Source organism: Thermobia domestica, chromosome 3 (genome assembly GCF_964235325.1).
Source record: "Thermobia domestica chromosome 3, izTheDome1.hap1.1, whole genome shotgun sequence".
Taxonomy (NCBI): domain Eukaryota; kingdom Metazoa; phylum Arthropoda; class Insecta; order Zygentoma; family Lepismatidae; genus Thermobia; species Thermobia domestica.
The window spans coordinates 17,717,993-17,742,580 of record NC_137456.1 but is presented as its reverse complement, the minus strand read 5'-3'; the positions used below and the strand labels follow the sequence as shown (position 1 = coordinate 17,742,580).

At 36.3% G+C, this 24,588-nt stretch overlaps 1 protein-coding gene across 3 annotated transcripts in view; it reads left to right on the top strand.

Annotated features, from left to right (window-relative positions):
• Positions 1-12,120: 12,120 nt before the first annotated feature.
• Positions 12,121-24,588, top strand: part of LOC145680205 (uncharacterized) — a 34,028-nt gene continuing 21,560 nt past the window's right edge. Inside the window, exon 1 of one of the 3 annotated variants that reach the window (XM_081750516.1) lies at positions 12,121-12,341. In XM_081750516.1, coding sequence (XP_081606642.1) covers positions 12,324-12,341 — 18 coding nt within the window. In that variant the 5' untranslated portion in view covers positions 12,121-12,323. Of the gene's footprint in view, positions 12,476-24,588 lie in introns of all 3 variants that reach the window. The other 2 variants (XM_081750515.1, XM_081750514.1) reach the window with 2 other exon arrangements.

The following is a 24,588-nucleotide window of genomic DNA, read 5'->3' as shown; positions in this document are numbered from 1 at the left end:
ATGGCCAAACCCTGCACTTTGTGTTAAAAAGGTGCCACTCGGATATGTTGTTTCCCTGATCCAACTAAGCAGGAATCGAAGTGGCCCCACTCCGACAGGTGGCCAGAATCCAATATGGCGGCTATCAAAGATGGCCGCCTCTGCGAATTCATAAGTGTTGGTTTTAGAGGCCTATATCTCCTTAACTAATAGTCCAATCTTCACGATTCAAAAACTAAATGACGTAGAAGATAACAGGGTCTAACAAATGAGCAAAAGGGTTTACCTAACACTGAAATTAACACCTACAGAAATTATTTAATTTGGAACTTTATATTTCTTATGATGGAGTTTACTCATATTTTTTAAAATAACAAGTAAACGGCTGAGATTATCGAAAAAGATGTGGTATAACTTTTTAAAGAGTGTTAAATTGTCTTTCGTTTGGTGTATAGTTTATTCAGATCGATTAATAAACAACGAAGTTATGACAATTTCAAGATTCACGTTGAGTCGATTGATTTTCCCAAATTTTGAACGAGAGTTCATTTACCGTAATAAAACATCACTGATGGATGCTGCATTGTACGAAACGGATCATTCTCTTATGATGTGTTCTTCATAGGTTCCATTTTTACCAGAGCACAAGACAGCCTGACCGAGCCCGATTATATGAATTCAATATGGTGGCCATTAATTATCATTAATAAAGATAAGTCTTTTTCGAAACATTTATTGCAGTATCTAGATTTATAAACAAGTACGACAAAGTAATAACAAACATTTTTCTCTCCCCCATCCTTCTGCCCCACAGAGTAAGTATGGGAAGGAATGAACTCCAAATCATGTTTCGAAATACGTCAAAAGAATCAGATAAAACTGAGTGGTTAAAAGACTTGGATTAATAACAACTGCACTATTCTCGAAGTATTTCCATTGAAAGTAACAGTGGCGTAAAATCCCGTGTAATGTTTCGGAGGGAATAGTTCGGAATCACACAAAAAGGCAAAGTTTGAGGCGGCTACGCAATTCTTGTGTTACTAAAAAGTCGTCGATTCAAAATGATCGATCGTATTAAATTGTACAAAACACGGTTAATGACGATTATGAAGAAGTCTGAATCAGAAGAAATAGAAGTTCATAGCACAAGATTTCGTGAAAGGATTTTTCGTCACAGGCCTGAGCTAACAGCTAATCTGTCTGGCAGAGAATATGTTTTACTTTCAGAAGGATCTGACAGAATAAGTGAGCTGGAGAAAGACATTGATGAAGATGCTACGGCACTAAGTCGTGTTGTTAAGATGCTTTGAAAGGATATGGCAAACCACAAGAGTCATTTTGCAGGAAAATTTGAGAATCACTGCCACAAAGATTCTGTTCCTCCTCCACTAATAGCTGCTGTTAATATGTTACTTTATGGTTCATTTGTCACCCCTGATAGCAACGCAAGTCAAGCAACTTCAACTATTAGTTAACTTATATTTTATAATTTCCATCAGAAAGCAGGCGATATTGAAACAGAAGCAGCAAGGCATAAACAAAATCACATGCCACCTCTTCCTCTCTATGTTGGGCTGAGCGTGTATGCTAAAACTCTTAAAAAAATCTCTCATAAATGAATTGCATTCACTAAGCATTTGTATATCGTCTACACGTGTACAGGAAACATCTTCAAGTCTTTCTCAGTCCTTGATAAATCAAAGTGACGAAATGGTGTATCCTTCCACTCTTCATCGAGGTATTTTAACCGTTGCAACATTAGATAATATTGACTACAATCCTTCTAGCACAACATCAAAGGATTCTTTTCACGGTACGGGCATTTCTATTTTCCAGCATCCTTCTAAGTATAACCCTAGCATTCGACGTGACCATGTCTCACTGGATAAATGAACATAAAAATGAGAACTGCTCCTGCTCTCTCCGATAATTATGCTGTAGTACCTCCTGCTTATGTCACTAATAAGGAACCAGTTTTATCTCAACAGAACCCGCAGTTTGTAGAGAAAGTTCTTCCACGAAGTGGGTTTTTCGCAGAATAAAAAAAAACTAGGAGTGTTGGTTTGAAGCATGCTTAAAAGATGACACTACTTGCACTTGGTCTGTACACCATGCCTCGAAAACTGAAACTCTGCAAATGTCAAGTATATGCTGCCTGCTTTCGTTGTTTAAGGAAGACTCTAAATCTGTTGCTATGATACGGCACGAAATGAATGTTGTACGAGAACTTACAGACAAACTCAACAAAGGACAAGTTCCAAAACTCAACAAAATTATAAAAGGGGATGGCGGGGCGATTGGCCTCTTACCTGACGACAATGCTCTTGTCAAATGGATGACAGCGGGACCAGAAATTAGTAGACTAATTAATGAATTCAAAATGTCGTATAATGAATATGATCCTGATAATAAGCACCATGAAGATTACTCGTCGATGCAAGAAATATTTAAATCGTCTGTTGAAAAGATGAAAGAGGTTTTCGTCGAATTGGGGAATCCGTTTGAAGAAAATAATGGACTTGTTAATGTTGCTTCCAGAATCATCTATAGCGGTGATATAATTGAATCCCTATATTTAGCAGAAGAAAAAGGGTCTAATATGTACAAGGAATTTGTGCAAGAAAGAGTAGTATAATGTACCAAGCCATTCTTTTCGCCCATGAAAAAATCTTCTCCAGTGCTTCATTTTTCCCTTCAAAAGAATAAAACAAACATAAATGAAATAAAATTACTTAAGATGGACGTTGAGCTATTCTCTCGCTTACTACACGTCAGTCAAACAAGACGACTTGACTTCGATGAATTCTTTCAGCACGAGAGTCAACCAATTCCACCGTCTCTCTGCCATAATTCACAATCCTCAAAAAAGTCCGACTTAGTTATGCTTCTTGAGAGTGAAGCCAACACCAACTTTCATAATTCTTGTGATGTTTTATTATTTGATGGAGCAGTTTTGGTTCACATTTTGCAACCAGCATCAGTAGAAACATTTTGTGATTATTCCCAGTGTAATTTCTTCGAATATGTTCAAAGAGAAGCAGACACATTCCATGCAAAGCGAGTGGATCTGATATGGGATAGATACTCTACAAAGAGCATAAAATCTTCCACAAGAAAAAGTAGGGGTGTAGGAATAAGGACGAAAATAACACCACCTACACCAATTTATAGGAAGTGGAACGATTTCCTTCGTAATGACGAAAATAAAGAAGAACTGTTCCTTTTTCTTGGAAAGTCTATGTGTGAAAAGGAAGGAAGTAACTTTGGGGTAGCAACGAGCAATGGATATCACATAGAAACTTCAAGAAATCTTCCATCATTTTCAAACAAATCATCAGGAACTCATTTAGACGAAGCTGATAGTAGGATCATGTTACATTGCTTTGATGCAGTTAAATGGATACAAGAAGATAGTTATCCGCACAGTAGACACAGATGTTGTAATACTTGCTGTATCATTTTTCTACGACTTTCAACGACACAGTTTAGAAGAATTATGGATATCTTTCGGCACTAAGAAACATCATTGATTTCTCCCAGTTCATCATATTTCAATAGCATTAGGAAAAGAAAAATTAACTGCGTTGCGAGGCCTCCACGCGTTTACAGGATGTGATACAGTGTCATACTTTCTAGGACATGGAAAATTATAAGCATGGAAAACATGGCTTTTATATCCAAAGGTGACCACAGCTTTCCTAACAATTTCACACCCTGTAATCAACATAAGTGAAGATTGTTTTAATTCACTGCAACGATATGTTGTCCTATTATATTCAAAAACAAATGAAAAATTTAAAGTTAATGAAGCCCGGTGAGAATTCTTTTTGGAAAACGGCAGATCTCTTACTGCGCTTCCTCCAACTTGTGATACCTTGCTTCTTCACACCAAGTTTGTAGCATACCAAGCTGGACAAATCTGGGGCCAGTCAATAAAGAAGACAGCACATATTCCTTCATCAGTAATCTGGGGATGGACTGACAATGGAAGTGAACTTTCTCCAACATGGACTTCGATTCCAGTTGTATACGAAGCATGTAGGAAACTCTTTTTGAAATGTGCCTGCAAGACATGTACCACAAGATATCGTTGTAGAAATGCGAGCATCCCGTGCTGCTTTTTTGTTCTGTGTGCAGGGGAACATCTGGAAAGGTGATGGAAACTGAAAACGAAGATCTAGACCAATAAAACTTTCATGTAAGTAGCACTTATTTTGAAAATTTAGTTGATCCACAGTAAATTTACAACACGTTGGAAACGTACCAATAAATAGATAAACTTAAATGTATGATTCTTTATAGAATAGCTTGTACATAAAGTAATATTAACTGTTCGTCGAAATCATAAAACTGTTTGTACACATAGAAAATCCAAAAGATATATTGTGAATTTCAAATTATCGAACCAATTGTTTGCGTTGTGTTTCTGTTTTTACAATACGAAAGAAATTATTTACATTCTAATTTATAACAATATATTGCTTTATGTAATTTCCTTATAATATTGTAAAGGATATAAAGCCAATGTCTATGGTTTAAAGACAGAACTTACTTCTTAGTCTTCCTGTGCAGTTCCTCTTTCAATTCAGAAGAAACCATATAACTTTTCTATCGTGACGCTACACACGTAATTTCTTAAGATATTCTTAAACTTGATTCAAGTGTAAAAGTGAATAGTAATAGAATAGGTGATATTACTTTGTCCGTATTCGTTTACAAATCTAGATACTCGGGTCAATATTTCGAAAGAAAATAATTTTTATGAATCATAATTAATGGCCGCCATGTTGGATTCATAACCGGGCTTGGTCAGTAGGCCCGTAACCAGTCCAAAAATGTAGGGGGAGCAGGCTGAAGTTAGGGGGGCCCGATCCAACCATATTATAGTTCATTTGCAAGCCTACCGTGAAAATTTTAGGGGGCCTGCAAAAATTTAGGGGGACCCGGCCCCTCTAGACCCCCCTGGATAGTGGCCTGTTAGTCAGGCTACTTTGTGCTTCTTGTGAAAGTGGGACTTACGAAGAATACATCATAAGAGAATGATCCGTTTCGTACAATGCAGCATCCATCAGTGATGTTTTATTACGGTAAATGAACTCTCGTTCAAAATTTGGGAAAATCAATCGACTCAACGTGAATCTTGAAATTGTCATAACTTCGTTGTTTATTAATCGATCTGAATAAACTATACACCAAACGAAAGACAATTTAACACTCTTTAAAAAGTTATACCACATCTTTTTCGATAATCTCAGCCGTTTACTTGTTATTTTAAAAAATATGAGTAAACTCCATCATAAGAAATATAAAGTTCCAAATTAAATAATTTCTGTAGGTGTTAATTTCAGTGTTAGGTAAACCCTTTTGCTCATTTGTTAGACCCTGTTATCTTCTACGTCATTTAGTTTTTGAATCGTGAAGATTGGACTATTAGTTAAGGAGATATAGGCCTCTAAAACCAACACTTATGAATTCGCAGAGGCGGCCATCTTTGATAGCCGCCATATTGGATTCTGGCCACCTGTCGGAGTGGGGCCACTTCGATTCCTGCTTAGTTGGATCAGGGAAACAACATATCCGAGTGGCACCTTTTTAACACAAAGTGCAGGGTTTGGCCATTTTTATGCCTTAAGCTCCCCTACTATTATAACAATTTTTGGCTCAAGCCGGAATATTTCCTCCTCTGGAACTCATACCCAGAACCTTGTGAACGATGTCCTTGGCTCCTAGGCTTCACGACTTCCAAGGTCGGCAGACAATTAGTTTCTACTATTGAGATACAAACTGCCTATGTTTCGTGTTTACACCGAGTGGCACCTTTTTAACATAAAGTGCAGGATACTTCCAGTAAGCTCCCCTACTATAAGTTATAGGGCACCGGAAAACATGTTCAAAATTGTTCTGCCCGATTTTAGGGTTATCAACGGCTTGAGCAGCTCGGCTCACAGCTCATTCACTAACGAGCAGAACCAAAAAATGAGCCGAGCCAACAGCTCACCCAACCGAGCAGGCTCGAGCCGATGGCTCACCCCAAATGAACCGGCTCGAGCCATGGGCTTAGTTGAGCAGAGCCGAACTCAGGTTGTTATAAAAAATATCTTGTCGTCTTGTCATTGAGACGAGACAAGATGTGACCAGTGTCCCCTCTCATGAGCAACACTGAAAGTTTTTCACATTAGTGCTTATATTTCTCATGACTTTCGCTTTGCAATCTAATCAGGTCATGATTTCAAAACGAGTTAAAACGAGCGAGCCCTTTATTAAACTTGACTTGACTCTAAACTCAACTTAAAAACAGTAACTCGGCTCGAAACTTGTAGCTCGACTCCTATCCATCCGTAACGGTGTTTACTCATTTTGATTTTAGTCGATTATAGCGCCATCTATCACGCAAAGCAAAGAATCTTCAATACAAAAGTTACGTATTTTTTCATGGAGAATCCGAATCTGGAATTAAAAATAGGGATTCCTATTTACCTAAGATTTCAAACTTGATCTCCCTCAAGCTCCCAGAGGTTGGAGCAGGAGGTCGAGTGTGGTATCGCTCCTCTCGGCATGGGCATAAAATTTGAAGTACTCACCAACTACCTCTATAAAAATTGTTGTGGAAGTACCGCAGGACTCTGAAACATGGATACTTGGATAGGGCACATACTAGTTCCTGAATAAAGTCTTGATCCGACTCCGGTTGGTCTCATAGTTTTGGAGCTATGGACCTAGCCTATAACTCCGAAAGGAAGCAATTTTGCACCCAGATTGGTCCATACTTTTTGTCTTATCTTGGTGTCAAGAATCACCATGTGTGTGTGTGTGTGTGTGTGTGTGTGTATGTGTGCGTGTGTGAGTTGTTGTGCTGCTAAGTTCAATTCGGAATATAAATTTTCAAGTTCCGGTTTTTACATTATAGGCTACTAAATCCATTTGTCTTGTCTTCTTCTTTTTTTGAGGGGGGGGTTATGATTCATTAACAGACACGCCTAGTTTCGTTGGAAACGAAAAAAGATGTCTTGAATAGATTACACATTGGGGGAACAAGATGGCGACGGACACCTTTACCCCTGGAGTGTCATGCTCTTACAATTGTGCAATTGAGAATATATTCATAATTTTAAATTTTGACAAAATTTAATTTCTTTGCAATTTTTATATATTATTACATCTTTTTTATACGTCCTGAACCTCTAACCCCCAAGTAATTTTACAAATAGTGTAAAAACAAATTTACTTAGAACAGGCGAATTCGTCCATGTTGGAACGCGCCATTTTATACAAATCTACGTTTTCAAAAACAATTAAAACAAATTTAGTGAAGCAGTCCACTGGGCTATAAGGCTGGGACTTTCTTTATAAATCTCCCGAAAGGGAGATAACTAGAACTAGATTACACATTTTGTAGATAGATTGTAGGTTTCCATGATCCAAAACTGAACTTAAGAAGTGGAGTGAAGGTTAGACGTATTTTTATACAACTTAAATTTTACATAATTTAAGTTGTATATAATACTTAAATTTAAATTTTAAGTATAAATTTAAAATTTAAACATTTACATTTAATATTTCAATCTTATAATATTGATATTTAAATTTTACAGGATCTTGTTTCTTGTTAACTCATAATTTCTGCTCTATAAACAAGAAAGAACGAGACAAACATTGAATTGTTCGCCTACAGTGTTTCTTCCATCTATACAACCTACAAGTTTCCCCAGAGTTGACCAAGTCCTTCTTCCTCTCCGAAGTTAAGGTACTCTGCGATTATGTATGATGCGTCCTCTAGCAACTAGTGTCCGAGTGAAGTTTCCCTACACATTGATTTTGTCCTTGGAGCCTGGACAAAATTTTCTGGAAGAAATTTTGTTCAGCTGCTTGCACGGAGTGTTTTTACCTGCATGTTCCTGCTGAATAAGAAAATAAATAATACCAGGAGCCAGAAATTTTGAAAGGAGGTAAATAATACTTTTTTTTTTTCATAACGCACTGACTTATTATTTCCGTTCTAGAACTTGTTAAGAGCTTCTAATGAATTTTAAAGTTAAAATTAAATTCGCTGGATTTCAATTTTTAAATATATGTCTCCGACCAATCCGGAGAAGTTTATGTCCATTTTGTTGTCAGGGATGGGGAGTACTATCACCACAAAATCCGTCTCGAATAATTCTTATATTTTTCCAGTAAGTCATATATTTCCTTCAGATGGCACTAGACCCTTTCTTGACTGGGCTACAGAAGGATTACATCTTTTCATCTTTGCACAAAAGGATAATAGGTTTAGTGGGCCGAAAAATATTACCTACTGTAACACTGGGGGATATTAGCTAGTTTGTACTGACAATGGATTGCGAGCAGATTTTTTGTTTAATATATTAACCAAAAAACTTGTCGTTTCATATTGTTGAAATAACACCAAAAATTTACATCTTCGCTTGGATACAGCACTGGATGGACAGACATTGAAAATAACTTTTCTGGATTTTTTTGAACTGCTCCTTGAGTGTTTGGATGCAAGCACGACTCTTGGATGCAAGCATCCTTACCTGTTGGATTAGGAGGCCTTGGTATTCGACGAACCGTTTATATGGCGATTCCTACCTTTTTAGCGTCCTACCACGGATCTCTTCGTTTAATCGAGGCTCTCCTTCCTCAAGACTACCACCTGGACCCAGATGGGATAGTTGAAGAAGGCTCTAGCAAATGGATAAATATAACCAGGGTGGAAAAAAATCATGATTTTTTTAATAAAAAATCATTTCTGACGATTTTTTTGATTTAAATCGATTTTTTTTATTTAAATCAAATCTTTCTCCTCGTATAATACAAGTCACGAACTGAAGAAAAAGCATTACGAATTAGTATTAAATGACAATTATGCCATTTAAGTGAAAGTATTAGGGTTGAATTTTGAATTAATCCCCAATCGTTAACCTATATCAATCCCAAACAATGTTTCTTAATTTTATTTTATTTATTTTTTGGTAAATTATAGACTTTCAGTCAAGCATCATCCCTATTTATCCTAGGATCATGGTTCATACCTCATTCTCTTCAGAATAAAACAGCCTTTAAAACGGTAACATTCACATTTTCTCTATCATGTCCCTGAAGCGGAAAATTTTGAGAGAAGTCGGGATTTTTTCTGACTTTTTTTTTTTTAATTTTGATTCCCTCTGGACTCCCCTGTGTTAACACACAGATCTCAAAATCAACTCGGAAATACCAAGGGTGTACTAAATGTGTGTACAAAATTTCAAGCTTCTATCTTGAATAGTAAGGAAGGGAAAAATATTTAACAATAAGTTAAGAACATCCCAACAATACCCCAGATGACCCGGATGTAATATAAAACTTTCCTCAGACATCCCTATTTATCCTAGAATCGTGATTTGTGCATTATTCTCTTCAGAATAAAACAGAATTTCAAACGGTACCATTCAAATGTCTCCATCGTGTAGGCTATCTGGGGCTGGAAAATCACAAAAAAGGGATTTTTTCTTAAGAAATATCCCCCCCTTTTTTTTTTTACTTTTTACCCCTCTGTACCACCTCTGTTTAAAGGCAAACATCTGAAACAAATCTAAAAAATACTAAGGGGTGCAGTGAATGAGTGTCCAAAATTTCAAACTTCTAGATGCAAAAGTAAGCCCGCGAAAAATAATATCCCCAAATACCCCAGATTCCCGTATAAAACAGGATCTCAGGTAACAGTTTCCTGAGACATCCCTATTTATCCTAAGATCATGGTTCGTACATCAGAATAGAATAGAATTCTCTTCAGAATAGAACATCCTTTCAGATGGTACCATTCATATGTCTCCATCTTAGGCGGGAAAATCGCGAAAAAAACTATTTTTTGTTAAAAATATCGACTTTTTTTTTTTTTTTACATTTTTGCCCCTCTGGACTCCCCTGTTTCCACGGAGAGATCTAAAATCATCTGAAAAATACTAAGGGTGCACTGAACGAGTGTGCAGAATTTCAGTTTTCTGAATGCTAAATGTAGGCCCGCCAAAAAATAAAAATAGGCACAACAAAAAATATCTTTTTTTTTAATTTATGACGTTCTCACATCCTTTGGCTCGTCGCAGAGAGGCGTGAAAGCACATGTAACGTGCTCTACAATGCCTTCAGTCCTGAAAAACACGAAGTAAAAAGCTTTATTGGTACTTTTTTAATCGAATATTGAAGATTTTATCGTATCACCTAAAAATAGGTTATATAATTTAAAAGGCTAAGCGTTAAAGAAAAAGTACGGCAAGGCTTATGAAAGTGACACTTTTTTCCACAAAAGTTACTGATATTTGGCAGGGGCATGTTTTTTTTTTTTTTTTTTTTTTTTTTTTTAAGGAAATTATAACTAGCTTGCGGCACGAAATACATAAATTTTGCCTAAAGTTATAAAATCTAAAGAAAAAAATCTGGAGAGGGGATAGGACATTTCTAAATACGCTCTATTATCTGGGAACAAGTATATAGACGCGCACACAAAAGAATCTTCGTCTTAAATGTCGATGGTGATTTTCCCGTTGGATTAGTTAACGATTTACAAAATAAACCCTTTATTACGAAGAGAGGAAAACATGATTGTCCGATTACTGTTCAAAACGGTATTTTTCCTAATCATCCTCTGCATGACACTTCTTTTCATACTATGCTGTACATACTGTACATTTGAGTCTCATTGAATTATGATTATCATCTTCCATAATCGAAATAACAGAACAGAAACGAGACTTTACTTTAAATTATTTTATAATTTTCACTTTAAATTATTTCGGAATTTGATTTAAATCAACGATTTTTATTTAAAAAATCAAGTGATTTAAATCTTGATTTAAATCAGACTGATTTAAATCAATCCACCCTGAATATAACAGATACGGACCTTCCAGAAATCAGCAAAAGAGGTTCTCAGACATGTTGGTACACGCAGTACATTTCCATAAACTTCTTTTACAATCCGTTGCTGTTCCAGAGGATAAAGCTAGACTTCTTGCTGTGTCATCTCCCCCTGCTGGTGCATGGTTAAATGCGTTACCTTCCCCCCAATTAGGTCTTCACATGTCTAATGAAACCTTTCGAATTGCAGTAGCCTTAAGACTAGATTCAGATGTTGGTGAGCCACATTACTGTCCAGCTTGCGGTCATCAAGTTACCCAACGCGGGCTTCATGGCCTCTCATGCATGAAGAGCATTGGCAGGAACAACAGACATTCATCTGTTAATGACACAATTTTGCGAGCCCTCACGGCGGCAGGAATTCCTTCGATTCGTGAACCGTCAGGCTATTGTCGTTCCGATGGTAAACGACCTGACGGCATGACATGAATACCTTGGATGAGAGGCAAATCACTAGTATGGGATTTTACATGTTCGGACACATTTGCCCATTCAAGCCTCCCATTGACTGTTGTGAATGCTGGAGAAGTTGCTAGACGTAGAGAGGCAGAAAAGGAAAGGAAATACAATAATCTCCTCGGTAAATTTATATTTGCTCCAATAGCTATCGAGACCAGTGGGGCATAGGGTTCTAGAAGCCTTGATTTTATCAGAGAGGTAGGCAGACGCATATCTATCGTTTCTGGAGACGTTTGTTCAGCATCCTTATTCCAAGTATATCCATTGCGGTCCAACGTGGCAACGTTTCGTCAGTTCATGGTACGTTGCCGCCTGGAAGGGAACTGGAGGAGGTGTTTCTTCTCTAGTACAGCAGAAACAAACGACTAATAGAAAAATAAAAATAATATATCAACGTTAAGAGAAATTTAACAGTATTTTAGGTTTAAACTTTAAATGTTGTTCCATCCATCTGTAACATAATATTTATTCAAATTGCGTTTGCTCCTTAGAAATCATGTTTAAATTTCATTGTTGTTATTGTTATAAAATATTAATATACACACTTAAATATAACTTTTCTGGTATGTGAGAAATAGAAAATATATAAATATGTTGAAATATTGAATCCGATTTCATTTCTACGATTACCATTAAAGTTTATTCAGTAATCTCATCATCCAGAGGTTAAAATGAATAAATATTTTGTTCCTGTCACCGAATTTTCCGTATTTAATTTTTATGAATCTCTTATTCAGCTTCTTGGCATATCTCTGTACTTAGCAACACTGTGCACTAAACGCGTTATTAAGAAGAAGAAGATAAAATAATAATAGGGAATGAGATGACATAGAAAGAAAGAAAGAAAGAAGAAACTAGAAAGCTGGTGTAATTATTATGTTGGTATTGTTAAATCTGGATTTATAAATAGTTGTTTTACATGAATATTCATTCAGCGTTTTCAGTTCTCTTAAATATGGATTGGAAGGACCGAAATGTAGCGGACGAAACAGATGATTTTGTTAAGAAAGGTGTGTCAGAAGTCAATTACGGGAAGCTGTGTAGACTGTGCTTATCAGATACTAACCTCAAACTACATATTTTTGGTGAGGAAGGAATTCAACGAAAATTGTATCAAAAAATTTTAAACTGTCTCACTTTGATCGTAAGTAATATTTAAGGTAATGTGTAGGGTCGTGTTAACATTTTACTTAGCGCTGAGCGTTCATATTTTTTCCCATATTTTATCCATACAAGTATAACGTGCGCTAAGTATACACATAAAGGAATGTGTAAACAATTGTTCCGTCCCAATATTTACAAGTAAACGAATTTTAAAATTTCATTCTATACGGGTTATTTACAACGAAGTTAACTACACAATTCAAGACAACACTATATGTCAGTAGGCTAGTTGATTTATTAGCTCGATATAAATTTCGTAATAGTAATTCAACTGGATTAGGCAGTGGCACATAGTTGAAATATTTTTTCGAAGAATATTTAAAAAATACTAACTTAAAAACTTGCTAGTGCTAGATTGCTTGTAGTGAAAAACTCGTTATATGCAAAGGTAATGCACAAAACACGCTTTCTGTCAGGCTGTAGCAATATATATATATATATATATATATATATATATATATATATATATATATATATATATATACATTTACGGTTTTATATTTTACAACAAACTGTGTGTCATATTTCAGTTTAAAACAGCATTTTCTTGAAATAGAATTAAAAAGCTCGTGTCCTCAAAACCAATGAGTTGATATAGGCTTTCGGTGTAGAATGAGAATAGACCAGAATGAAAACTGAATTTTACCGGTAAAATCTTACTGTTTCAGAAAGAAAATGGTTTATGCATGCACCTGTAGGTATAGAGATAAGGTAGAATTGACATAGAAACTTCTAAGGGAGGCATTTCATACACTATATTTACTCCAACTCCTAATAAGCACTAGTCTAAGGTATTTTAAGAAACAATGTCTTCAAGTAGCATCTACTCCTGCCTTTTTGGACCTGTAAGTCTGTTCTACTCGCCAACCGACTTTCTCAGGACGTTGCAATTCATTGTAGACTACGTAACCAATCTACACGTACAATCACACCTAGAAAATGTCAAACTGCTGACAGAATTAATGTATTTATGAGAGTGAGAGAGAAGTTTGTAAAAAAAAAAAAAAAAAAAGTTACGTGTTCATATTATGTATGCTGGTCTGCTCTTAATCTGCACGGCATCTTCATACTTTTCCAATCCTCACTGTGTACCTAAATAGTAAATCGGTATACTCTACTTTAAGTGTAGCTTTTCAGTTCTTATCATCATTATTTTTAAGTTGATACCTAATGCCTTAGATGTTTTAAACCTGTACATGACTTTCCATTTTTACGAGACATGTTTGCACGTGATATTTATTAATCCACTGGACAGTGTAGGAGCGGGAGTTAGCGTAGTCATGTGTTACAGTGAAAATGAAGAAGAATATTTTTCTCTTTATTATTAGTTGACCGGTAACGTCCCGCGATTATGTCGTTAGGCTAAAGAAGATATGAAGGTGAATAATTGTAAAATTATTTTTTTATGCTCTCCCGCCGAGAATTGAACCTGGAAGCACGTGCATCAGTGGCGCACGCGCTAGCCATTACATCAGGGGAAGGGAAGAGTTTTGGTACATTGGTATTTTTGGTAAAATTACGTACTACGAGTATTCAGCTTCTATCTTCCATTGCGTTCTTTTATCCTATTCGCGAAATTTCATTTTTTTTTTTTCCTTCTGAGAGTGGTCAAGAATTTCAACATACCTTCTTGTCTTGACATTACTCGAGCAGATGGTGGTACCAAATTTTGACACATTTCTTACATTTTTAGGTTAGGTTAGATCTTTGAATTTCTTTTAGCAGAGGATGTAGTAAATGAGGAGCCCCATTACTACTTGCAGATTGACTTCAGGAGGGCTCAGTCCAAAAATACACTATGACCGTATGGCGTAAAAACTGTAGTGCAGAAAACGCGGACCAACTTGAGCTATACTCGCCGTGACCTTATCCTGATAGCCGAGGTACGCAACTTCAATTCGGGCGACTCCGCGCATGTTACATAGCTCTTCACGTTACACACGTAAAACATTACTTAGGAGATCAATTCAAAGAGCTAATTGAGTTCAAGTATATAAAAATGTTAATAAAGACACAATATTTAAAATAACAGGTATTAGATTTATTAGTAACGGGTTATGAAAATGACGTCACGACTCAGAATCGGAAAGAAAGAAGTGAAAAGCCGGCAGCTAAGATGCGAGTCTCTTGCAAGTGTTGCAAGATTATAAACTTGAAAAATCTTATATCAAAAACAGAAGACCAGTAAAATTAGTTAATTGATCAATGTTAGAAATCGTCCACAATGGATAGGAAATGGCTTAATATTTTTATATGATATATAAATTAAATAGAGTTGCTACCCCGTAAGAAACTTCTATGCCTGCTGATAAATGAAACAAAAGAAAGAACGGGACTCACATGTAACTTCTGCAACTTTTGTGCAGAGAGTAACACTGCTCTGCCAAATATCGTCTTCGCGCGTGCGTTAGTGTGGGTGTAGTGAAACTGAAACCATGGAGAGTGTTAAGCGCGAAATTAAAATCATGAATGAATGCGAATTATCTTCTAAGTGTTATCGCAAACACGAGGAAGGGAAACCTCTTTAAAGTCAAGCAAAGTAAATTGTCAACAATGTGTACTCTCGACTAAGAGAAAAATATGCAGACAAAACTGTTGAAGAAATTGTTGATATGATTGTTGCCGGTTCGCAGCTGGTTTACTCATTGCTAACGTAGAGTTGCTGTGCTTTAAGGGGAAAAAAATCGTATTTTTAATTTATTATGTGGGAGGGTGGCTGCTTGTGTGTTTCTGTTTATGATTAACCTTTTCCAGGTAGATATATGAGAGTAACTTCATTTCTTATCCTTTCTTACCTTAATCAATTGAAATGAATAATCAAAACAGTTTTCATGCTCTCGAGTTTTAATTGTGAGGATTGCAAATACATCACGTGTGAATTTCGAATATTACTATTGTCGTGTCTTCATGAATTATTATAAACAAATACACCAAGAAACATTTTTCGTAGCGGCAGGAAAAGAACAAGAAATCACCGCTCCGCGCATATCAGCTGAGACCCAGAGCAGCGCGAGTTGAAACCCTGGCGAATGAGAACCCAACCAAAACACACACTTACACATACAAAAGCTTCCCTGCGAAAAGGTTCGCGTGCCAACATGTACTAATGCGCTTGTGATTCGGCTCTCAAGTTAATATTGCGTTTAGTATAGGTGGCCACTAAAAAACACGAATGCTATTTAACTGAGTCAGTGCAGCGGGGGCCAAAGCGGTAGCGAGGGGCTGCATCCGTAGTGAGCAGGTGCGTTAGCTACATGCGGTATGCGTGATGAGGATAGTGGAAGAGCACACTTACACATACAATACTTTCACTACCGGTATCACTCAAAATTCATTTCAATATGCTGTGCACTTAAAGTAATTACTTATATCCATACTCTCATTCCTTCACGAAATATATATCGCAACGTATTCTTCCTATAAATTTTCTATTTGGTAGAATCGTCTGCTGGAGTGAACCCCTTCTCTGAATAAGCGAGTTCTTGGGATAGTATGTGCATTAGGGTAGTCATTATTTTTCGACGTGCAAGATTTTTAATTTCACTCCCTAAAATGGTGCTATATCAGCCCGAAGTAAACCAGGAGAGATATTAGCTGAATTGAATAATATTAAATGGTGCCCCAACTGACCTCAAATTTTAAATGGCTTTACACTATGCACTATAAAGCGAACATACCTGTAAGTTTGGAAAGACAATTTTAAGTTAATAAGCATATATTATGAAAGTAACAATTCTATTAAATGATTTGGCTCTAGAGTAGAGCGTTCACCTCCTGTGCTTGTGGTTCCCTGATTCGATCCCAGCTCGCGCCGTGTGGACTTTGTGGTGGACAAACACCGTGGTCGTGGATTTTCTCGGGGTTCTCCCGTTTCCTTCATATTTCTTCCTTCAACCGTTTCATTCATTTCTCATTATCACAGTCTCCTTTAGCCTAGCCGGCATAACGTGGGACATAAAACTTAAAGATTTCATTTCATTTCTATTAAATGATTAGGGATAACTTGGAAATAACATCAGGTCTGGTTTTGTGATGAAAAACTACCCCAAAAGAATGTGGACATGGCCCCCTTTCTGTTAATAAAATTGGACCTGAATCCAAGATGATAGCCGTGATTTTACTATACAGGAATAGATGCGATCTGCCTCCATTACCCCTAGTTAAAATATATATTACTCTTTCTAATAGTTCCAAATTTACAAGTTACCTTTGCCTCATACTATACTGTAAATGCATTCAAAACTTCAGTTCCTTTGGTGTGGGAGACCCGGGTTCGATTCCCGGTGGAAGCACATGGGTTCGGATTCCACGTTAATCAGTAGATCCGCGTCTCATATAGCCTCGCTGTTGAACGGGATGTTAAACTCAAAATTAAGTCAAAGCTTCAGGTCGCTTCATCTGCTACGTGATGGACCGAGAGAGTTGGGGAATTAAATTTGCCCGCGGTGGTTTTAATTAGCCTTTAGAATATATTTGTTCAATTTGAGTTAACGTGTTGAACCAAATTTCAAAAATGAAAGTTTTCAAGGAATTGTAGTTTTTATTTGTATAAATAAATAAATAAATACAGTGAGTAAAATTGCTTAAATATTATACAAAATTTCTTATATACGTAATACATTAAAAGTCTGTTTATAGTAGTTTAGGTTAGAATTGAAGACTATTCCTGTGTAACTGTCCTTTTTGCGCCGTTCCTTTTACACTCAGAATTGCATTTCAGAAGGTATTTACTCATCTTTTACAGTACAACATAGGTTTATGTACATTTTATATTCTTGATGAATTAGACACAATATGAATTCTTTCTATTGCGTATTTTAGACATAAGTAACCAAGTGTTTGCCTCTCATTTTATGTAAATTTTACAAACATTTATCCTATCCTATCCTGTGTGTACTATATATATTTAGGCCTTTTGGTTGTGATATATACAGTATATGTATATATCAAGTATATGAACATATACAAGTTAAAATGTTTCACCAAAGAAATTCATTCGACTATGCAGAAAACCAGTATTATAAGTAACACTCGAGAACGTCTCTGAAAACCTAAGTGTTTATATCAAGGACAAAAGTAAAACATTTTTAAAATAATAATACAAGATTTAGATATAAAGAAACAAATGAAAGGAGTTTTGGGGGAAAGAAAGATGGGTAGTACCTATGACCAAGGGGAATTAAATTGGCCCGCGCGACTTATTTATTTTTTTTATTTTATTTTATTTTTTTTTTACCAAAAAACAATGCAGTATATTCCAGATGAAAAAAACGAAAATAAACATTGCATCAAAAGGAACAATAACAAAAAACAGACAATCCTGAATATATTAATCCACATAAACTAAATAAAAAAAGAATTTGCAGGCAACATTGACCTCCGCCCCTCCTTGGTCTTTCTGGGGTTAACTGAGTGAATTTTATTCGTGGGTTGCTTTGGTCTGATATGAAACTATTTTAGAGGTGTAACTTAAAAAACTTGGAAATCGAAATTTAAGAACCACTCTAATATGCACGCAGTTAACCTGTATCCACGGAAGTTTAATTCAGTGTTCCCAACTATGGGAATACTGAAACTTACATACATACACATGTTATACTGTGCACATTATATATATGATGAATGACGTATCAACCAACTTCTCATAACATACTAATCATTCAGATCACATAGAATACACCATAAATCCTGTTACACTAAGTAACCCAGTGTCTATAGTAATTTATGGCTATAACTTAAACGATAATACAGGATGATTATAAATGATTCATCAGGTTTGAAAGGGCTGTATTAAAAAATGTATAACACATACTATAATGAATGATATATGAAATTATGCGGAAAGTGTCAAGTTTCAGTTCTTAGTAGCGGAGGCATATACACTGTCTTTCACATGACCTTCCCAAAGAAAAAAAAAATCACACTGTCAAATCGGGAGATCTAGGAGGCCATGGGAAAAGTGCTAAGTCATCTTCGGCACATCGACCAATCCAACGGCGTAAGAGTTGATAAACAGTGATAAACAAAGAGCAATACAATGGACGGTATGTACCTTTAAGTTTCGAAGTAATCTCAATCAGCATTCAACACTTTGCCAATGTTCGTGTAGCTGGTGATAAAACTTGGTGGTCGTGGGTGCAAAGAAGTTCGTGAGTGCGTTCCGAAGACCTCCCTGATTTGCGAAGGATTTCCTATGTAGGTGGTTGTCGAGGAAGTGAAACAGATGGTGGTCTTTGGCACGAGTCCGGTGAATATGGTGCATGGCACATGAAACTAGGGCTGTTCCGATAATCGAGTAATCGATAACAATTCGATAAAATTTCAAAACCGTTTCATCGATAAAGAATTTTAATTTTATCGAACTTTCGAGACTCCCGAAATGTTTGAGACTCTCGAAATGATAAGACTCCCGAAATGTTCGAGACTCTCGAAATGTTTGAGGCACTCGAAATGTAAGAAACATTAGACAACTTCGAGAGACTCGAACTGTTCGAGAGTCTCGAATTGTTTGAAAGCAGCAAATACAGAAATATATCAATTTGATCGCATTTGTCGAGTCGCTTGAATATTTTGAAAAGTTCGGGATTATCGGAGTGTTCGGAAGAAACAATGCATTCGAGGTTATCTTAGTTGTATATAATATGTATTACATATATGCAGAGTGTTCATATTAAAACTTCTCTCCTTAGCAATGAAGTGAGGGAAAAGTTTCTTCCCCACAGATCTGTACATGGTTTAAGCAGTCTGTCAGAAGAGAGAAACAGGAAGAGAAAACATGCATCACCCGAATGATATTGGAACCCAAGACACCATTAGTCTACTAATAGTCACTTTGCCGATTGCGCCAATAACGGGGCAGGCAGAAAAATAATTTTACATATGATTTTGACAAATATAACTGCAATAACTTATCAGATGAAAAAAGTTGTTTGACTAGTTTGGCTGCAAGAAGGTATCATTGGAGAGGTGAAGGAACTGAACTGTCCATCACTACTTTTGATAATACCTGAAATTTCGATAATACCCGAAACTTCGATAATTTCAAATACTCGAACGGTTTCGAGTAACCGATGACAACTCGATAAATTTTCACTCCCGAAGTTCGATAGGTCCTCAGTCTTATCGAACATCCCTACATGAAGCTTGGCTTGGCATTGTCTTGCAGTGACAGCACACTTGCGATTCACCAATGGCGGGTCCTCCTGCCGCAATACACAGTGCACCCTTTGCAACTGGTGAGAGGAAGTCAGCAGTGATGCTCTGACCAGGTGAAAGGAGCTCGTAAAGCACCATTTGCCGACAATTCCACCTGCAGAGAGCATAACCTTTCGTTGGTGCAGAGGTAATCTTGAAGTGTGAGGAACAGGGTCACATGGCGACAACCAGTGTCTGGTACCCTTGGGAGTGTCATAGAGGACCCACTTTTCGTTACCAGTGAGCAAGAGATCAGAGATGGGTGTATGCAGGTGCCGAGTAAGCAAGAACAAACAGGTTGTCACTCGTTTTTCCTCAGAGGCTGCCGACAATGTGTGTGTGTTGGGGGGGGGGGTACCTACTTTCTTATGACTTCTCTATCCCATACAGGTGCACTCTGACTTTTAGCGGAAACATGAAACATTTCTGCAAGATCATCAGACGTTACACCATTGTCCTCCTCAATGGCTGCTTTTAGGGCCTCGTCATCCAACAAATGTAGTTGTCCATTCCGAGGTTCATCCGTAAGGCTCACATGTCCTTAACGGAATTTCTGGAACCTGTAACGTTATTTAAGATTCCCTTTTGTTACATATATTTGCCCACAGTTCGAGTAACTCAACACGATTCGGTACTTTAATTTTTACACTTAATTGCAAAAACTAACAATTGCATACCTTGGAAATTAGGCTTGTCAAATGGGTCAGTCCATTTCAAATCATCCAGCTAAAATATCAAATGAAACCCATAGTCTCAGAATGGCATGAAGAATTTTCTGTTTACTCTACTTGCCATCCTTATTGATCACACCAAATTTTAATTTGATATCTTATATACTTTTTTAGTTAAATTTTTTTTTAGTTTGGTAAAATATACGTTTTAGTTGTTGCCGAGGGTTAAAGAGATTATGACATTGATATACTAAAAAGATCATAACTTTGTTAATTCTCATCATATCACAATGATTTTTTCACTAAAATGATCACAATAAGATACAGAATAAGGTAAAAATACATTCAGCTACTTGTACTTGAATTGTTGTAGTACATATTACCTCAAACCTGGATATTACGATTTTTAAAAAGAAAAAACATAAAATTTTAAAATACAGTAAAAACTTAAAGGCACTACATAAACCAAAGTATTCTATATGTATTTATAAGCCTAAAGGCATGAGCTAATGTGTTCTGAAAGAAAAACTGTGGGTTTTTAACTGCAAATATTTTAAAACCATTTATCTTTAGAGTACGGCCAGGTATTTCAAGAAAATCGCAGACCTTCACGTTGGCATCCCTGGCGTTGTCCCTAATTGTCACAGGGACATGAACCATATCTCGATACAAAGCTTATGGAACACAGATTCCAACAAGTTAACTTCTGTGCCCCCTTGTTTCCAACCCACAGAAGAAGAAGAAGAAGAAAAGCTTTTTTCAAAAAAAAATTGTCGGACTCTGGCAACACTGTTCATTGTCATACAAAGGAAAAAAATTATCGCATACACACCAGACATTGGGTGGAATCATATAAAAAATAAAGGGCGTCTCTGGCATGTAAAATTTGGGGGGTGGGGGGACATCAAAGAAATTGATTTAAATGGTACTTCCTAGTCCAATCTGTTTATTATCTTCGATTCTATTTTTATCCTTCTGCTTACCTTCACGAATCCCCTGAGGTATATCAAGAACTCTGTTATAATCATTTCGCAGCCTGAATATTATATTCCAGATGAAAAATATTATTATTTATATGTTATTCTATCGTTAGTAAATAAATGAATTAGAATAAAATATTGAATATTTTGTACTTCAAAATATTGGGGGGGACGTGTCCCCCTCGTCCCCCCGCCAGAGACGCCCATGCCTAGGTGCAATAGCTTGCGAGATAAAAATTTGAAACCTCGTATATACTATGGTCAACCTGTATATATTTTACGAAGGAACTGTGGTCTACCCTCAGGTTGGCAACCCTGGCGACTTCCCTAATTGTCACAGAGACGCGAATGATACCTCGTTGCAAAGCTTACGGAACACTGGTTCCAATGAGGTAACTTTTGTGGGACTTTGGCAACACTGTTCTTTGTCATAAAAGAAAAACACTTTCTCCTACGGATTCGGCATGGGGAGGCACAGTCTAGATTCATTAGGAGCCGAGCAACAGAGGTTTGAAGTACTGGCGCTAAGAGAAAGGGATGAGCCAGGCATTTTCTAAGGGTTAAACTGGTGCACATTTTACTTTCTGAAAAACTCATTGAATGATTTACATGTAAGGCGTAATGAAATTATGACATTTTAATCAAGCTGAAGATGTTAAATTATTCAAGCTGCAGTAAATTTATCAATGTTCTAGAACTAATACAACTGCGCATAAGCTTTTACAGTAAACTTTAAAATCAAATAACCAAAATATAATTTTATTATTTTTACTCATAAGCGCTTTCGATAACTGTCTTAGTTTTTAATAAATTAAAAATATATTTAATGTATTTAGAAAGTAATATTGTTTCACAAAGTATTTCAGAAATCAAAACAGTTCGTTGGAATCTTATATCAGTTTAGGTAGCAATTTCGTTCGGTATCTTGAGGAGTGCGAATCCTACAGCCCTCAGGTTCATGAAAAAGAGTTGAGTTGAGTTGATTTCAGTTTAGCGTCCCTTTCAGCAGCGAGGCTATATGAGACGTGGACCTACTGATTAACGTGGAATCCGAACCACATGAGTTCATGAAAAAGACTTTGGATTAAAAGCTACATGGTGTTTTTTTTTGCCACCAGCCATGGGAAGTCTCCTTGTGACGGTATAGGTGGCACTGTCAAGCGCATCGTGACAAAAGCAAGTCTCCATCGTAGTCCTGGTAATGCTATTGATAATTCCGATTTTTATTATTATTATTATTATTTATTTTTGAAAATATAGAAAATATAAAGTTCACAATGATTAGAAAAGAAACATTGATAGAGGCACGAAAAAAACTTAGAAGGGCGTTTCACTCAAGCCAGGACAGTACCTGGAACACGTAATCTTCATCACTTTGAGTCCAAATCTGAAGACTCCACTGGAACAAAACGAGTAATTTTAGATGACAACTTTTGCACAATATTCAACTTTTCTGGAGAAAATCATTCGATGAAAATGCTTGTTGTGGGTGTGCACAATTACATTGCATGCCTTTATGATGACCGAGGGTATTTTGGATTACTTTTGTCAAAACATGAAGATAAAGGAGACGTTAAAATTAAATTTATGCATCCCCATGGGCCTGCTCCATCTTTTCACTGGCCCCCAAAAGAAGATATTTGCTGGATTCTTATGAGTAACATAATTTCATGTGTAACCCCCATCCCAGTCACAAAAGCATCCGGAAGAATGTATTATTTTTCCGAAAAGGAAATAGGTTCAATCAATCTTCAGTGCAACAAGATGTTGAAACAAATGCAAGCTCAGAAATAAAATGTTGCTAGTGTTTTATTTAAACATTTTCTGTAATTCCACTTCAGGACCTCTATGGTGTAAATAGTAAATGAACCACTTCAGGACTTTAAGATGATTTGGTAAATTCTTTTTTCGTTCACTGATTATATTCAATATGTTGTATGTGATGAATATGTATAATTCATTAAACTCATAGTGAATAGCTATTTTCTTCTTCTTTTGTGGGTTGGGAACCAGGAGGGGGAGGGGGGCACAAAAGTTACCTCATTGGAACCAGTGTTCCTTAAGCTTTGCAACGAGGTATCATTCGCGTCTCTGTGACAATTAGGGAAGTCGCCAGGGTTGCCAACCTGAGGGTAGACCACAGTTCCTTCGTAAAATATATACAGGTTGGCCATAGTATATACGAGGTTTCGAATTTTTATCTCGCAAGCTATTGCACCTAGGCCTATTTATTTTTTATATGATTCCACCCAATGTGTGATGTGTATGCGAGAATTTTTTTCCTGCGTATGACAATGAACAGTGTTGCCAGAGTCCGACAATTTTTTTTTGAAAAAAGCAATTTTTCTTCTTCTTCTTCTGTGGGTTAGAAACAAGGGGGCACAGAAGTTAACTTGTTGGAATCTGTGTTCCATAAGCTTTGTAACGAGATATGGTTCATGTCCCTGTGACAATTAGGGACAACGCCAGGGATGCCAACGTGAAGGTCTGCGATTTTCTTGAAATACCTGGCCGTACTCGAAAGATAAATAGTTTTAAAATATTTGCAGTTAAAAACCCACAGTTTTTCTTTCAGAACACATTAGCTCATGCCTTTAGGCTTATAAATACATATAGAATACTTTGGTTTATGTAGTGCCTTTAAGTTTTTACTGTATTTTAAAATTTTATGTTTTTTTCTTTTAAAAAATCGTAATATCCAGGTTTGAGGTAATATGTACTACAACAATTCAAGTACAAGTAGCTGAATGTATTTTTACCTTATTCTGTATCTTATTGTGATCATTTTAGTGAAAAAATCATTGTGATATGATGAGAATTAACAAAGTTATGATCTTTTTAGTGTATCAATGTCATAATCTCTTTAACCCTCGGCAACAACAAAAACGTATATTTTACCAAACTAAAAACAAATTTAACTAAAAAAGTATATAAGATATCAAATTAAAATTTGGTGTGATCAATAAGGATGGCAAGTAGAGTAAACAGAAAAATCCTCATGCCATTCTGAGACTATGGGTTTCATGACCTGGATGAATTGACATGGACTGACCCATAGGCCAACTAACTTTATTCTTGAAACTCCATGAATAATAATCTTTTTGTTGTCATAGCAACACGAAACAAACAATCATCTATAGTTATAGCCACCATTACATGAAAATCAATCTATCTCAACATATATTCTACTTTTTTTCTTCTTCTTCATAACATTGTGCACTTTTAAGCACCGTTGCCCAAAATAGCTA